Source organism: Diabrotica virgifera, chromosome 3 (genome assembly GCF_917563875.1).
Source record: "Diabrotica virgifera virgifera chromosome 3, PGI_DIABVI_V3a".
NCBI lineage: Eukaryota > Metazoa > Arthropoda > Insecta > Coleoptera > Chrysomelidae > Diabrotica > Diabrotica virgifera.
Genome location: NC_065445.1, coordinates 160,298,076 through 160,317,305, shown reverse-complemented (window position 1 = coordinate 160,317,305; position 19,230 = coordinate 160,298,076). Strand labels below are relative to the sequence as shown.

The 19,230-nt window shown below is 33.2% G+C and overlaps 1 protein-coding gene across 5 annotated transcripts in view; it reads left to right on the top strand.

The window, feature by feature from the left end:
- LOC126882177 (condensin complex subunit 1) overlaps positions 1-19,230 on the top strand; it is an 827,360-nt gene that overhangs the window by 150,463 nt on the left and 657,667 nt on the right. For 4 of the 5 annotated variants that reach the window (XM_050646993.1, XM_050646992.1, XM_050646995.1 and 1 more), the window contains exon 2: positions 4,365-4,499. In XM_050646993.1, coding sequence (XP_050502950.1) covers positions 4,365-4,499 — 135 coding nt within the window. Of the gene's footprint in view, positions 1-3,493; positions 3,949-4,364; positions 4,500-19,230 lie in introns of those variants that run through there. The other variant, XM_050646994.1, reaches the window with a different exon arrangement.

Here is a 19,230-nt window from a genome sequence, read left to right as displayed (position 1 = left end):
AATAGATCATTCTCAGTAATAGATCATGGTTTACACATGGTTTGCAGTAATAGACCAAGAGGCAGCTCTGAAAAATCTCTTTGAATTTACTAAACTAGATTTTTCACAGTTGATTACTGTGAGTGTGTAGAGAAACATACTGCGGTCGGTCAAGCGAAACGTAGAACAGGGGTTACTGAGAAGGTATCAAAGTTGCTTTCCTACGAAGGTAATTAAATCCATTTACTAAGGCTGAAAATTAGTACACACATTCTAAATTAAATATAAATAAAAGTTATTATAGTCGGTTAGCTGTATGACGGGACAGAGCCAGTCGGTCGGCCCCAATAGTCGATTGAGGAAATGAAGCATTTTGGCTCGCATTTTTTTCGTCCAGCATGGATTTACTTGAAATTTTCACAGAAGGTAGGGAATAGTCCAAGGATCATTTTCTATATCATGCCGCTATCATGCGCCAAAATCTTGGGGTGGTTGCCACCCCATCTCGGGGGTGGGAATTTTTTATTACATTTTAACCATGTAATTCGATGGAAAAGGTGATTCTAAGAAAAAAATGTTTTTTACATTTTCTTCGTAAAACTAATATTTTTAAAGTTATTCGCACTTGAAAATAACAGTTTTTCGACGAAAAAATCGACTTTTTTAGAGGGTTTTTTGAGAATACCTCGAAAAATATTCTATATATTTTTGGCAATAAAAAGTTTCTTCAAAAATGATTTTGTAGGATTTTTAAAGAGCTATAAGACTGTGTAAATTAAATTCCGTAAGATCCCTTAGTTTTTAATTGGGGCGGGTTTAAAGGGCTCGAATAAGGGGGTGTTTGCTGGTAAATAGAGGTTTTAAACAGCTATATCTGACTAACTATTCACTGTAATGAAAATCTATGCACAGGGTAATTTTAGTCATTAAAAAAGCTACAATTTAGTAGTTTTTAATTTTTTTCGTATCTTCAGTATTTTCGGAGATATTTTGAAGTAAAAGTTTAAAAATACCAAATTGCAAAAAATCAATTTTTCTTTAAACTCCAATTTTTCCAAAATTGGTCATTTTAAATAGGTCAAACTCCTTAAGTGTATTGATAATATAAATATAAAAGGAACTACAGAAAGGTGAAGACCAATTTTGAATTAGGAAGGTAGTTAGGGGGTTGTTTTCACTGACTTTTTCGTAGAGAAAAGCAGGTACCGACATTTTTTTGATTATAAGTCGCTTAATTTTCATGCTAGAAACTCTTTATTATTATTTTTTTGAAAGATCTAATTGTATACTTGAAAAAAGGTTATTTAAGTTTTCCTCGAAAAATGCAAATTTTTCCCATTATTTGGCTTTGAATATTTCAAATTATGCATTTGACGAAAAAAGCTAAATTTAACATGCCGTATCTCAGTTTGTATTGGTCTTAAAAGATATTATTGGAAAATAATTTGGTTTGTGTTACTAAAAGATACAATTTTGATATCTACAGTTTTTTTTTTTTATTAAATGCATATTTTTCGAGGTTTTCTCAAAAGACCCTCTAAAAAAAGTCGATTTTTTCGTCGAAAAACTGTTATTTTCAAGCGCGAATAACTCGAAAAATATTAGTTTTACGAAGAAAATGTAAAGAACATTATTTTCTTAGAATCACTTTTTCCATCGAATTGCATGGTTAAAATGTAATAAAAAATTCCCACCCCCGAGATGGGGTGGCAACCACCCCCAAGGTTTTAGCGTATGATAGCGGCATGATATAGAAAATGATCCTTGGACTATTCCCTACCTTCTGTGAAAATTTCAAGTAAATCCATGCTGGACGAAAAAATTGCGAGCCAAAATGCTTCATTTCCTCAATCGACTATTGGGCCGACCGACCGGCTCTGTCCCGTCATACAGCTGACTGACTATAATAACTTTTATTTATATTTAATTTAGAATATGTGTACTGATTTTCAGCCTTAGTAAATGGATTTAATTACCTTCGTAGGAAAGCAACTTTGATACCCTCTCAGTAACCCCTGTTCTACGTTTCGCTTGACCGACCGCAGTATGTTTCTCTACACACTCACAGTAATCAACTGTGAAAAATCTATAGTCCTGTCGCCAGGGGGGGTACAACGGCCTCGTTAATTCAGATGGACTTACCCAAGTTTTTTTTATGTATTTTGACCCGTAGAACACGAATTTTTTGGGTAACAGTTGATCCGGATGTCGATAAGATTGTTATAGACCAAGAACTTGAGGAATCAAATAACAGCGATTTTTGGCAAAACAAAACAATATTTTGTATTTTTTGGGTCATTTTAAGCAAAAAATATTTCTACAAGTTTTTTAGTAGGATGCACAGTTTTCGAGATAAACGCGGTTGAACTTTCAAAAAATCGAAAAACTGCAATTTTTAAACCCGAATAACTTTTGATTAAAAAATAAAATAGCAATTCTGCTTAGCGCCTTTGAAAGTTCAAGTCAAATTATGTCGGTTTTGATTATTTGCATTGCTAAAAATTTATTGTGTTATTGTTAAACAAAGCTACAAACAACTAGTGCGTGAGTGATGTTTCTATGATTTATCATTTAAAATCGAACGAGTAGGTAGAATAGGTACTAGTGCAATCAAGACTATTTCTACGTTACATGCGTTAAAACGAATGTAAAAGCACGGGAAACCCTACGTGTTTATAGCTTTGTTAAACAATAAAAAAATAAATTTTTACCAATGCAAATAATCAAAACCGATATAATTTGACTTAAACTTTCAAATACGGTAAGCAGACTTGCTATTTTATTTTTTAATCAAAAGTTATTCGGGTTCAAAAATTGCAATTTTTCGATTTTTTTAAAGTTCAACCGCGTTTATCTCGAAAACTGTGCATCCTACGAAAAAACTTGTAGAAATATTTTTTACTTAAAATGGCCCAAAAAATACAAAATATTGTTTTGTTTTGCCAAAAATCGCTGTTATTTGATTCCTCAAGTTCTTGGTCTATAACAATCTTATCGACATCCGGATCAACTGTTACCCAAAAAATTCGTGTTCTACGGGTCAAAATACATAAAAAAAACTTGAGTAAGTCCATCTGAATTAACGAGGCCGTTGTACCCCCCCTGGCGACAGGACTACTAGCTTTAGTAAATTCAAAGAGATTTTTCAGCGCTGCCTCTCCGTCTATAACAGGTAGTCACAATAATTGTAAATTAAACACGATCGCGATTACTCTGTATTAGATCATATTGCTGATATTGAATATGTTGAACGCAACTAGATGGTTGACTTATTTATAATATAAATTTACAATACCAACAATAAAGTAATCCATTTCAATAGCAATACAAAACTGTATTAGATCATATTGCTGATATTGAATATGTTGAACGCAACTAGATGGTTGACTTATTTATAATATAAATTTACAATACCAACAATAAAGTAATCCATTTCAATAGCAATACAAAACTTTCTTGACAACGCTTCCTCTTTAAATAAAACTAAAAATAACTCCAAAATATTAAGTAAATTTTTTATATACTTTCAAGAATGTTTTTATGAAAGAAAAAATATTCAGTATGTCTGCAATAACGTAAAATACATAGTATTTCACAGTTCCTAAAATTCACTGTTGGTAAATCCCCATATTAATAATCGCTGTTCCTCAAATCGCGATCACTGTGAATATCTTAATATTTATTATAAGTATTTACTACGTCGTTCTTTAAAATTCACGGTTCCTAATAATCGCCAGATGTTACGTCACGTTCGCCGTGAATATCATAATATTTATTCTATAAATAGACACGTTTTGCGAGACAGTGAGTGCGAAGTTGATATCTGGTCTCGTCACCTTTATTGAAGTTACTAAGGAACGGTCGTTGCCAGTGATTTTTAATTCACCGTGAATAAATCACCATTAGTGAAATCACGTATGCTTCTTTTCATGAGCATTTTTCAGTTCGTCACAAATGATAGAAAAAAAGGTAAGTCCGTGATAATACACATTTATGACATTTATTCTAACATGACATTTTAGTTAAATCTGACAGTTGTCACATTTTATTTGCAATTTGGCATAAAAACATATCAATTGTATTTATTGCATTTATAAAATGGTATTTTCGTTGATTTGTATAGTCTTATAAATTGTACAGATTATATTCGTAGATATATTATATAATTAGTAAATAGTTATTTTGCGATTATAGCGCCATCTATTGACAACTACAATAAATGTTATAAATGTCACCGACGAAATGTAATCACCGACGTGCGTTTTTTTCTGTCACATACAATTTAATGCGTTAGAAAGAAATCGAAAAACTGTGACGCTTTGAAAGATCCTCATGAGAAAAAGCATATCATCACTACTTTATAACTAACTTTATCCATTATTTAGTTTGCAGGCAGTTACTTAGAGATGAAGGGGCAGAATTTATACTAAGTTCATTTGATAGTTACTATTCTCTACTGCACCATGGGGATGCAGTGTCTATGGATCTTATTTTCAAATCTTATGAAGATTTGCATAAAGGTAACATTTTTATTATTATATATTGTACTTAGTAAATCTCTCATGGTTAAAATTTATTTTGATTATAATTTTTCACTGTTAATACTACCTATTAAGGTAATCTAGGGCATAACAAAAGCATCCTATGGTTGCGATATCGAAGAATATGGATATGGGATACCATTATAATATTGACATCGGTACATCTTTATAACTATATTATTTATATAAAACTGTAAAAGCAGACGAATTTATGTAAGATATAATATACAGAGTGAGTTTTATGTATCGAAACATTCAATTATCTCGAAAACGGCTTGCACGATTTTTATAGATTTTGGTAGGTAGGGGTTTTCTAATACGGCCGATATTATAGTGCTACTTACATTGTTGTCAGATCTTCCGTTTTTCTTGAAATCTAATGAACTTTCTTATTTCAAATGGAATACCCGGTATACTTTTTGCGTTTTGAAGTCCTTAACAAATACTCATTATTTTTCATGATATATTCCCTATACCAGGGCTTCCAAAACTTTTTCGTACTGTGACGCCCTTGGGATTTTTCTATTTTTTTGCGACGCCCCTCAACCCAACCCCCAATTAATAATACTTACCAATTTTAGTACTAGCCTAATAATAGGTTATAGTTATAACAAAACCACTATTTGAACATTTATAATTTTTATTAGAAATTAAGAACGAAATCAAAACATAGGCACAAAAGTGGGGATATTAATTAATTTATGTAATTGGTTGGTTAATATGAGGGATGCGCTTACTTTTTTGAGCACAGCTTATGAAACCGGGGCTCCACTTTAGAAATTGCCACTCTCATCTCTTCTTCTAAGTTTATGTTTTTCCTTTAATTGTTACTGCAACTGCAGATTAGCCCTTTCGCACGAGTACGGTGTCGCAAATGGTAATAAAACCTTTAATGTAGCAGTCCTGAAGGCATTATATTCATGAGAAACTGAGCTCCAAAATTCAAACAGTTTGTCCTTGTCGTGTTGAAGCTTTGCGCTGGAATCACAGGACAATTCTGTCAGTTTTTATTCTTTCTCTTTTGAAAGTGTCGATGGTATGGATAACTGGAAAGGGTTTCTATCTGACCTAGATCATATTGTTCCAGATCTTTGGAAAAATATTTCTCAAACTGTTAGCTCATTGATAACATGTGTTGCGTAAACATATTTTTTAAAGAGGGATCGAGGCTTTCTATCGATTTTGCAATACCTTGTAAAGCAGGAAAACAGTCAATTTTTTGATCTTCTAATTTTCTCATCCATAAGAGCAACTTCTAAAACCCAGTAATTTTATCTGCCAATTGCAGGGTATGAGTATTGTTTCTCTGCAAAGACTTATTATTAAGATCATTTAATTTGTTAAATATGTCACAGAGGTATGCTAATTTTATTATAAACTCTGAATTAATAAAATTTTGGGCATCATTATGTGATTTTGTATGTTGTTATGCTCTGTATTTCTCTTTTTTATGAGATTGATGAGAAAATTCTTAATTTAATTAATTACTCAATTATTTTAATTACTGCTTATGTAAAACAAAACCAAATTTAAATTAAATTTTCTAATAAACTTTATTCTCAGGGCTATTTTATTTTTTATGCTTTGGTTTGTGGCTTCCGGTATCTCTAGTTGCTTACTCCATCCAGGAACAAACAGGGAAATTAAACGCACTCAATGTCATATAAATGTTAAAAAATATCATTTATTTTTCTAATATACCATAAACATATAATTTAACCCTTTCGCTGCGGAGCTACTGAGAGTATTTGCATCTCGTCACTGCGGCGCTAATAGACGTCTCCCGCAGTGAAGCAAATATTTTTGGCTTTTAGGTTACAGTTGACTTAATTGTTGGAATTCTATCATTTGTTTTACTTTATTATTTTATTTCAACTATTTATTGCCAATTCTAGAACTATTATAATATATATAATAAATAATGTAGTAAAACAAATTATAGGGTTCATTTGTTCTTATGGTTCTTCCAATTCCGCCATCGAATAATGTTTACCCCTTTTTGGTGGCAGCGGCATGATGTAATAGTTATTACCAGTATTTTTTATCTCAAACAAAACGTAATAATTAGCGACAATTTCACTTTACGGTACTAACGCATTCGCAATACTAAACACCTTCTCAGTTACCCAGTTACCCCTCCTACTCATCCCGCTCGAGGCACTTTAGGTGGGCGGTTCACGCCCATTCATTAAGAAAACATCTTCTTCTTTCAGTGCCTCTCCTATCGGAGATTGGATATCATTAGGGCGATTCTAATTTTATTTACTGCTGTTTTGAACAATTCGTTAGTGGTACAGCCAAACCACTCTCTCAAATTTCTCATCCAGGACATTCTTCTACGGCCTGGATTTCTTCGTCCTTGGATTTTTCCTTGCATTATGTTTTGTAGGAATGTGTACTTTTGTCCCCTCATCAGGTGGCCTAAGTATTCAAGTTTTCTCTTTTTTATATTCAGTAGAACTTCTGGCTTGTTATTTATTCTGCGTATTACTTCTTCATTTGTAATTTTATCCACCCAACTTATTCTTAGTATACGGCGGTACCACCACATCTCAAAGCTTTCAAGATTTTTAATATTCCTCTGTTTAAGAGTCCATGACTCAACACCTTAGAGCAAAGTACTGAATACATAGCATTTTAACATTCTAGTTCGTAGATGAATACTAATATCACGATTACAAAATAATTTTTTCATTTTTATAAAAGTAGACCTGGCAATTTCAATACGTCTTTTTATCTCGTGATTTTGGTCACCTGTTTCATTGATAAGGGTTCCCAAGTATTTGTATTCGTTTACTTTTTCAAGTTGGGTACCGTTTATTGTGATACTAGTGTCATTTATTGGATTCTTACTGAAGGTCATATATTTGGTTTTTTTGACGTTCATCCTTATGCCGTAGTTATTACATATCTCATTCATACTTTCAACTAGATGTTGTAGATCTTCCGCTGTTCTTGCCATTATCACAGTATCGTCAGCATATCGAATGTTATTGATAACTTCTCCATTGACTATTATCCCTTCGTTTGCATATGAGAGAGCTTCTTGGCATATTTGTTCGCTGTAGATATTAAACAAGAGCGGTGACAATATACAACCCTGTCGTACCCCTCTACGTATTTCTATTTCGTCCGATGTTTGGTCTTCTATTTTTATATTAGCTCGCTGATTCCAGTACAGATTTAATATTATTTGTATGTCTCTGGTGTCAATGTTCTTACTCTCCAGGATTTCTTTGAGTTTACTGTGGCGTACTTTGTCAAAGGCCCTTTCAAAGTCTATAAAGCAGGTGTGTACCTCTTGGTTAACATCTAGGCATCTCTGTGTTAGAACGTTCAGGGCAAAGAGAGCATCCCTTGTACCTAATCCTTTTCTGAATCCCATCTGTGTATCGTTAATATCGATGTCTAGTTTTTGATAGATTCGGTTGTGGATGACTCTAAGAAATATTTTAAGCAGGTGACTCATCAAGGAGATTGTTCGATGATCTGAACATTGCACTGCCTTAGTTTTCTTCGGTATGGTGACAAACGTAGACAGCAACCATTCTTGTGGTATTATACCAGTACTGTATATTGTATTGAATATATGCAATATTATGGTTACGGATTGAACATTCAAAAGCTTCAGCAGTTCTGTAGGGATTTCATCAGGTCCGTTTGCTTTTCCATTTTTAGCGTTTCTTATTGCGTATTCTACTTCTTCTTTCAATATGTCTGGCCCAGTTGCATTGATTATCTGAGTTAAGTTGTTTCTATCGTCTTCAAATAATTCATTCAGGTATTCTGTCCATCTTTTTATTTTATTCTCTAGATCTACAATAAGGTTTCCATTTTTGTCTTTAAGTTTACCTATTTGGCATTTCTTTATGCTTCCTGTTATCTCTTTTACTTTTTTGTGCATATTGAATGCATCGTACTTTTTCTCATAGGTTTCCATTTCTTCACACTGTTCTTTAATCCACGCCTCTTTAGCTTCTTTTATTCTCTTTTTTATGTGTTTATTTCTTTGTATTTGTCTAGGTAATTCTTCATATTTCTTCTTTGTTCCATCAAGTCTAGTATGTCCTGTGTCATCCACCCCTTGTTCTTTGTTGTCGTTTTTGTCAGATGTTTCTTTCCTGCTGTTTGTATAGCTGTATTTATGTACTTTAATTTTTGGTTAACGTTATCTGTATCGTTAATTTGTTGTTGCACTGAACTGAGGTTTTCATTTATTTCTTCTCCTGTTTCTTGTTGTATATTTTTGTTTCTAAGTTTAACTAAATCTAGTGTCTTTCTTTGTGGTCTCCTTATCTTTTTTGGTCTCGCCTCTATCACAGTAACTACCGGATTATGATCTGAGCCTATATCAGCTCCTGGGTACGTCTTAGTACATTTAACAGCATTACGATACCTCCTTGCTATCAGAATGTAGTCTATTTGATTTCTCACTATTTTTTCTTTGGTATGTTGTGGAGATGTCCATGTATATAATCGCCGAGGAGGTAATTTAAAAAGGGTGTTTGTTATTACGAAGTCTTCGCTCTGGCAAAATTGAATCAATCGATCTCCTCTGTCGTTTCTGTTTCCAAGTCCATAGTTTCCTACATGTTCTCCTACCTTACCTTGACCGACCTTGGCATTAAGATCGCCCATTATTATGTTAATGTGTTGCTTTTTTATTGCTTTCAGCATTTCTTCTAAGTCGTTGTAGAATTGTTCTATTTCATCGTCATCTTTATCTGCTGTTGGTGCAGAGAAAACAGAGGTGCAAAGAAAACATCTGATGACATTATATTTTATATTTTGTTTACGTTATTTTTTGTCTATCCGCAAATAATCGCTAACCGCAGCGAAGCGGTTAGCCCTGTCGCATAAATGCGTTTCCCGCACATCTCGTGCACTACTGAAATTACGCAAATATGCGGTTCCCGCAGTCAAAGGGTTAAAAAATATGCTAAAATCTAAATTTGTTGCAACTATTTCTCATCTACTAAATTAAGCTTTAATTCTGATATCTCCTCTGTTTTAACAAAAAAAAAATTATTTAAATAATTCGTTATTTATTCTTACAAAATTTAATAAAATTTACTTTTCTCTTTTCGAATTGATTACTTATTTCTTCTTTAAAATTTGGACTGACTAATTATGTTATAGAACTGTTCAGTATAGAAATTAAGCAAATATGGTGTGGATATAAACAAACTCTCTCCGTTTAACAAATGATTTGACTAACCTTTTTGTTTCTTCTCTACTTCTTTTCCCGGATTGCGTCGTCCTCGATTCTCCCACACGTACTCTTAGTATGTTGCGAAAGGTCCCTCTCGTCCAAACTGCTTCACAAACAAACAGGACTCGCTCGAATTCTCGACTCAGTTTTCTCTCTGCTCGATATCTTGTGCAAATAGATACCAATCGGCTACTCGTTCTAGACAGAAACAGGAATCTTCCTCGGATACAGGAAAATTAACTTTTCAAACCGGTCAACGACTTCGTTTCAACTTGATTCTGCTCGCAAAGGCCAATTTCACCACTTTAGACTGACTTCTCACTTTCAAAAACTGGACTGCCGTCTCCAGATATTTTTTACACAGTGCATATTTTTTCTCTCGTCAAAATCAGACTCAACACTCTCATCCCTTCTATCCATCATTTTCCACCAATCACCAAACATCCTTTCTACCCAATACACCCATATTATCATTTCTTAAGAAACGATTTAATTTGTATACAACTTTCCAATTTGTTAAATTCTGGGAGACATCAAATTACCCTCGTTGCTAAACAAAAAGCCTTACATTCTAAAATTAATAAATTTGTTTACCGCTTAACCTTCTTCGAATTTTTTTATAAAATGTCTGATTATCCATTGCAAAGCGAAATAAAACTGTATTGTCTACTCTGACCGCACCATTGTTTTAGTCCGTTCAAAAACCCATTAAGAAAAACCACCTTCTTAACGATTTCACTATTCCGCGAAAACACCGATTACTCACGAAATTATCCTATACAATTTTTGGTCATATCCAGGGCGATGAAAATCAATAATTTCGTGGTCTTTGATATAAATTTATTTACATTTTTCCCACAAAAAAATTATACAACAATGTAGATGCGTGAAAATTCATTTATTAATTCATATACACGTACGAGTACGTTGCCTTTGGACAGCCAACGAGAGTACAATAATAAAGAGGTGTGCTCGGCCCCCATTTCTTCACAAAGTTTATCGAAAAGACTTGATTTCACGGGTCATGTCTTAATGTAGTTCATCACCTTAATAATGCTATTCATTACAACACTTAATTCAGTTGTAATGTTCTTTGCTAGAATGTTTCTTTGTAATGTTCGTAGTCCTCCATATTGTCCAGACATAAATATATTTTCTGTACTAAAAGTACGCGCTGACAAGCGACGCCCCTGGGACAACGACGCGACGTCCCAGGGCGTCGCGACGCACAGTTTGGGAAGCCCTGCCCTATACCTAAATGCCACAATTTCGGAGTTATTGCTACTTTTATTTTAAAAAAAATTTAAAACAAATTATAAAAATCAATTTTTTCGGCCCGGGTAAACATTATTTTGGGTTGTTTGGATCATTGATAACAAAAAAGATCTTTTGTATTTTTTCTCTAAAATTTTTTTTTCGAGTTATAAACAATTTAAAACTGAAAAAAATCGAATAATGACGATTTTCAAGGTTCAAAAACACAAATAAAAAATATTATTTTTGAAACAGCGAAGTACCCAAATTCAAGTTCAAGCCTTATTTTATTAGCTACGGATAAGTAATTTGAGCTTGTTTCATTTTAAAACATTGTTTTTTAGGTGTTAATGCAGCTCGATCACCCGTCCTCTCATATGCACTTCATTAACAATTAAAAAGCAATGTTCTAGAATAAAACGAGCCAAAAAGTCTTATGGCAATCTATTAGACGAAGAGTTGAGCTTGAGGTTACTTCGTAATTTCAAAAATTATATTTTTTACTTGTGTTTTTGAACCTTGAAAATCGTCATCATTCGATTTTTTTTTCAGTTTTGAATTGTTTATTACTCGGAAACGATTAATTTGAGGGAAAAATTACAAAAGACCTTTTTTGTTCCCAATGATTCAAAGAACGTAAACTAATATCTACCTGGGCCGAAAAAAATTGTGTTTATAATTTGTTAATTTTTTTTTTTTTAAATAAATGTAGCAATAACTCAGAAATTATGGCAGTTAGGTATAGGGAATATAACATGAAAAATAATCAGTATTTCTTAAGGACTTTAAAACGCAAAAAATATACAGGGTATTCTATTTGAAATAAGAAAGTTCATTAGATTTCCAGAAAAACGGAAGATCTGACAAAAATGTAATTAGCACTATAATATCGACCGCATTAGAAAACCCCTACCTACCAAAATCTATAAAAATCGTACAAGCGGTTTTCGAGCTAATTGAGTGTTTCCATACGTAAAACTCACTCTGTATATATATATATATATATATATATATATATATATATATATATATATATATATATATATATATATATATATATATTAGAAAAACAAAAAAACAAAAGATGTAAATCTTTGAAACACACTCAGTGATCAAAAGATCTAAGTTATTGGTTTACCGACCAAACGTAACTAAATCAAACAAATGAAATAGAGAATGTGGAAAAATCCCCTTACGAACAATTCACACATCCACCATTTCAGGTTGGTTTATTTCATCACTGAGTGTGTTTCAAAGATTTACATCTTTTGTTTTTTTGTTTTTCAAACATATATTTTACTTATAGTAATTAGGGAATTAAAACGTGAGGCTGTCATGGTCAGATTATGCGGCGTAGATATACGCTCCTGCTATGTCTGGGTCTCGAATGTTGTTTTTTGATGGAATATGTCTAAAGATATTCAACCTCTCATCTTTATTGATAAGCCCAGAGAGGTTGAAGAGGGCGAAACACATTTCTAAGAACAGGTGTTTGGATCTTTGATTCTATTCAAGAAAAAATTTTTCCCAACCTGAAATGGTGGATGTGTGAATTGTTCGTAAGGGGATTTTTCCACATTCTCTATTTCATTTGTTTGATATATATATATATATATATATATATATATATATATATATATATATATATATATACATTCATTTATAGTACAATCCTGAGCCTTCGATAGTAAAACTTAAACACAAACCTGAACCACGTTAACCATCCTGAACCTGTATATTGGTTCAGGATAGTTTTCCTTTTATAACTGACATATATTTTGAAACTTACAATATAAATAATTTTTTTAAACTAGTGGTGTCATCAGCGGACAAAACTGATTAACTTTCAATTCAATATGCCATTTGGAATCCGAGAGAAACCTGTTTGTAGTATGGTTCAGCATTGTATCTTTTAGTTCAGACATTTGCCACTTTGGCGCTGGAAACAATTTCACGAATATACATGATCTTTATGTATATATCACAATTAATACCATCCTGATCCATACCATGTGGCAACATTGCTTTGTCGTAATTTTGTGTAAAGATTCGGCGAATTCTATTTTTAGCCTGACAGATTTGTTAATAGGTATATATTATATTCTTTAGTTTTGTAACTTTGCAACAGTCGTTTGTTTTGGTTCAGGAACGTCGCTGTGTGCGCTCGATTTAAAAGTGAATATGAATAATAAAGGACGTTGTAAATTCATGGTTGATATGTGTTTATATTCACAATATGTGAGCACAAATTCAAATAATTGACAGCATCTCAGACAGGGTTACATACATGATTTTAAAACTAAATCCAAAAACCAAATTAAAGATTGTGCAAGTTTATGCTCCAACTGAAAAGGCAACTGATGAAGAAATAAATACTTTTTACGAAGATCTTAAAAAAGCTATAGACACCAACAGAGAATCCAAAATAATAATAATGGGAGATTTTAACGCCAAAATTGGAAGTAAGATTGAAGACTCTGAAAGCAAGATTGGAAATTTTGGATTCGGCACAAGAAACACAAGGGGAGAAAAACTTATGGAATTTCTGGAACAAGAAAACATGTATATTATGAATACCTTCTACAAAAAGAAACCTAACAGAAAGTGGACATGGGTTGCACCTAACGGAACCACCAAAAATGAAATAGACTATTTTCTCTCAAACAACAAAAGAATATTCGAAGACGTAACAACAATAAACAACGTAACAACGGGTAGTGACCATCGTATAGTTAGAGCAAAAATAAATATTAACATGAAAGAAGAGAGGAAAAGAATATTTAAAAAAACAACGCGAATAGATGCCTTTAAAGTAAAAACAAATGAAGAGCAATTCCGAGAGGTCTTAGCGGATAAGTTCAAATATGATCCTTCACATAATAAAGATGAAATTGACGAAATTAACAAAAACATCAATAAGAACCTTCTCGAAGCCGGACTACAGGTCGCAAAGAAAACAAGTACTAAAGAAGACAAAATAAGCAACGAAACTAAACAACTGATGACGGAAAGACGACAACTACTAACGCAAAACAAACGCCATACTCAAGAATACATAGAACTTAATAAAACAATTAGAAAAGAACTAAAACGCGACTTACAAAAATGGAACGAGAACTTAATACAGCGAGTCATTGAAAACAACAGAGGCTTAAAATGTCTAAGACCCGCATTGGGTGTTCAAAAAATCATTAAAATTAAAGACGCCAATAGTAAGGAAGAGAAGGACAAATATAAAATAACAAAAATAGTCGAAGACTTCTACAAAAGCTTGTACAGCTCGCAAAGCCAGCCTAATGAATCAACAAAGGAGAACGTCAAAAGAAAAATAAAAAACGTGGGATCAGAAGTACTACCAAATATAAAGGGATTCGAAATAGAAAGAGCTTTAAAAGAACTAAAAAATAATAAAGCTCCAGGACAGGACGGTATAATTGCCGAGCTCTTGAAAACAAGCAAGACAGTAACAATCCCTATACTAACAGAGCTATTTAATAAATGTCTCCATAATAGCAAGATCCCTAAAGACTGGAACGAAAGTCTAGTAATACTTTTACACAAAAAAGGGGACAAATGTGACCTACAGAATTACAGACCGATATCGTTGCTCAGTCAAGTATACAAACTATTCATGAGAATTATTAACAACCGGTTGACCTACAAAATGGACAATTACCAACCAGTGGAACAGGCTGGCTTCCGCAAAGGATATAGTACATCAGACCATCTGCTGACAATGAGAACATTGATAGAGAAGGCAAATGAATACCAACTACCCGTATTTCTTGCCTTCGTAGACTATGAAAAGGCGTTTGATAGTATCGAGATGTGGGCCATAGAACAAGCTATTAATAATTGTAGAATAGATTCGAGATATAGACAACTAATACATAATATATATGAAAATGCAACTATGATAGTACAACTAGACGAAAATACAAATCCCATCCCTATTAAGAGAGGCGTGAGACAAGGAGACGTAATATCGCCAAAGCTTTTCAACCTAGCACTAGAAGACGTCTTCAAAACGACAAATTGGTCAACCTATGGCATTAACGTTAATGGCAAGAAGCTAAATCACCTCAGATTCGCTGACGACATTGTGATTATAGCGAGCTCATTCGAGGAACTGCAAATTATGATAGAGGAACTCGCAGGCAGCTCCCAATACGTCGGTCTAAAAATGAACATGAAGAAAACAAAAATAATGACAAACACAGATGACCCCAGACGCATAACTATAAATGGCAGTGAGATAGAAAAAGTCCAGGAATATATCTACCTAGGCCAAATCCTGAAACTTGACAAAGAAAACCAAAGTGCGGAAATTAATAGGAGAGCAAGACTAGCATGGGCAGGATTTGGAAAACTTGGTTGGATACTTAAGAACCGCAAAATACATCAATATTTGAGGACCAAAGTGTTCAACCAGTGCATCCTTCCTATCATGACATATGGGTGTCAAACCTGGACCCTAACCAAGGCAAATATGAATAAACTAGCTACAACAGAAAGAGCTATGGAAAGAGCAATGTTAGGTATACGACTGTCAGATAAAAAGAGGAGCGACTGGGTAAGATCAAAAACAAAAGTCGAGGACATAACAACAAAAGTTGCCAAACTTAAATGGAGCTTTGCAGGCCACACTGTTAGACAAAAAGACCAACGTTGGAATGCCACGATACAACATTGGAGACCTTACCAAAGTAAACGACCGAGAGGAAGACCACAGATGAGATGGGTTGATGATATTAAAAGAGTAGCCGGAACGAATTGGAAATATGTTGCTCAGGATAGAGACCGATGGAAGGAGTTGGGAGAGGCCTATGTCCAAACGTGGACGATAGAAGGCTAAGAAGAAGAAGAAATGTGTTTATAAGTTAGGTAAAGTTAAGTTATACAGAAGGGATTAAAATAAATTCTCACTTTGAGAAAAAGGGTTTAAGGATTAAATGTATATTAAATTTCTAGAGAAAACATAACAGAAAATTTAAATCTTATTTAACAAAACAAAAACAACTTTGACATTTATTAATGTCAAAGGAACAAAATTGAGAACAAAAAAAATTGAAGAAAATTGCTCCATGGGAAGCCGAGAAAATGCATCTTTTTTAACGTATACCGATTTTGAACGTTGACATTCCATTTTCTCCAACCTGATGTTTTATTGAAATTTTGGTATTTTTGGTATTTTTCACTCGTAATACCGATAGTTTTTATTATTATAATATATGTTATGAGTCTTTTGACGATATGAAAATTTGTGCGGAGAAAGAGAACCGAAATAGAAAGGTGATGATTCGAAAATTTACCATCCTATTATGTATATCTTCGCCGTACATGCCGGTCAACTACATACCGGTTGTATCTGAGGAACCACTCATTGCAATTAAACAGTTTTTCTTTTAAAAGAAGCGTCCTGCCGCTTTCTTTCCAAGACCGTTTTCATAATTTAATTTAATTTAATATTTTCCGAGATATTATATTTGTTTATAAGGCAAAAAATTGTTTATAATTTTAAAATATTCCTAAGGCCGCTCAAATAGTCCAATTTCAATTCTGTAAAGTACATTAGATAGGTATAGTGCCATTTTATACAAAAATCATAGTTATTCTTATGCATCATAATTATTGTGGTTATTATGGCGACCCGAATCGGCTTCTGGAAATAAAATCGATACCAAAAGAGCTTTTATATCACTAAGTTATTTAATTATTGATAAATAATTACTAACCTAAAATTTTAGTTGAAAATTAAAATTTTTTTTGAAAAAAACCCGCATTTACCGAAAAAAAATTTCGTCGAAGTAAATCGAGAAAAATCTGTCTCTATGCAGAATTTCATTAGGGTGAATTTTTATTTGGGTGTTTTTGGTGTAAAGTTAAAATCTTTGGAGTTGTAGTGCAAAGATTGAAAAAACACGATTTTCGGGCGCCATTTTGTTTATAGAAAAGTAGCACACTATCTGTGGACTTTGCGTACCTATATTATTAATATATAGGATCATAAGATTCGATTCCAGCAATAAAATTGCTGGTAAATAACTTTTCCCAAAAATTGCTTATTCTCCGATAATCTGCCCAGACTATTCTTGCAGTTCTCAAATTTAAGTATTCTACTAAGAAAGAGCCATCCACAAATATGTGAAGAATTGGTTGACAGCAAGCAGCGTGAGAACGATTCGTTAATACTTGAAGAAGTGGTTGATGGAGCGGATCACGCGAATAACGTTTCTTCAATACCATTTAAAAAAACCGGTTGAAAGAGAGAAGCGCGAGAAGGACGAATCCCTAATAATACAGAAACTCTTAAATTTTGGTAGTAAACAAAAAAGTGAACATCAAGTGGAGAAGGAAAGTGAAAAGGGGCAACAGACAAGCAGCAGTTCTGTAGCTAAAAGGATATCATCTCTTGCTCTAGAAGAGAAGGTAATAACTCAATTAAATTACGATCATGATCATCATTCAACCCGGATCTATCCACTGTTGGATATAGGTCTCCCTCAGTATTTTCCATGCATTTCTGTTTTGTGCTGTTTGCATCCAATTTTTGTCGATCCGTTTTATTTCTTCAGACCATCTGGTTGGCGGACGACCTCTACTTCGATATGCTTCTTGTCTTGGTCTCCAGTGTATTATTTGCTGTGCCATCTGTTATCCGACATTCTAGCTATGTGTCCAGCCCAGTTCCACTTTAGTATGGTATCCGTCACTCCTCTTCTCCGTCTTATCTCCCTGTTCGTAATTCGATTCCTACGAGAAATGCCTAACATTGAGGCTCTATTCCATGGCTTTAAATTACGATATAAGCAGTATAATATGGCATACAAAACAATTTGGTACTTTACGCTTTCCTAAACTCCAATAATTGTCAAACTAACAATCTGTGAGAAAGCCTATAACGTAAGGAAAGAAGCAGAATTGATTTTAATCCATTAGACATGACATACTCTGGTAAGTTTGTTTTGTCGTTTACGGCTCGTAAGACGGTTTTTTGTGTCCAACAAAACAAACCAAACTCAGCTACATGTATAAAAAGCCTATCTGACAAGTCGTAAATGACGAAATAACTTGATCACAAGATTTTGTGTCTAATAAAGTTAAAATCAACTATGATTGTTTTTTTAATGTTACTTTACTTAAATCTTTCCTATTTCTTTTAACGTGTTTGATTCATTGTACATTTTTTTAGCCATTTGTTGAAAAAACGTTGAGAAAAAATTACAAAGATCCAAGGGATTTTTGCTTCTATTGCAAAAAGGATGTACAATCTCATTTTGCTAGACATATTTCTAAATGGCACTCAAAAGAAATTGAGGTATTTAAATATTATGTCATAAAGTTAATTTGAAAGACGATTGGCTTTGTCAAACTTAAGAAGGTAAATGTTATCGGAAATCGGGCAGACGCCGCATTAAGACCTGTTAAAGGACAAACCTTACTGATAAGTCGTCAAGTGCAGATAAATATCTACCGTGCAAATATTGTTTGGGATACTATAAGAAAAAATGTTTACTTAGGCATACCAAAATTTGTCCGTCTAATAATTATGATAAGGATAATAATAGAAGACGAACGACCCAAAGCGACGGACAAACTACTTTGTTTCTACACCATTTTCTTAAACATGACGATTTATTAAAATCAAAAAAAAATTTCAGGATGCACGCAGATGACAAAAATATTATTGCCAAAAAAGATCCCTTAATTTGTCAGTATACATATTCGTACATAAAAGGCCGTCAAAGTAAAGGCAATATGGATTTGGTAAGAAAGAATATGCGAAGACTTGCAAAACTCTTACACTTTGCAAGACTAAAAAATCCAGAGATTAAGAAACTTATAGGTATTCTTCGCCTAAAGCATTTTCAACTAATAATTTCTGGAGTTAATAAACTGGCAAAATATAATCCAGAAACAGAAAATTATGAGTCACCAACGTTGGCCATAAATTTTGGGACATTTATAAAAAAATCTTGCGACTTAGCAGATATTAATCTTGTTCAGATTGAGGACACAAGCGATGAGAGAAAAGACCTTAAAATATTGAAAAATCTTATAGAATCCCAATGGTGCAATTAAGTTTCTGCACAAGCATGTACCAATTTCAATCAGAATAAATGGAACAAGGAAGAACTTTTGCCGCTTACTAACGACCTCAAGAAACTTAACATTTTTTTGCAAACAACTGCAGAAGAATTATTTGACAAATTGAAATCAGATGAGTATGATTTTAAGACCTAT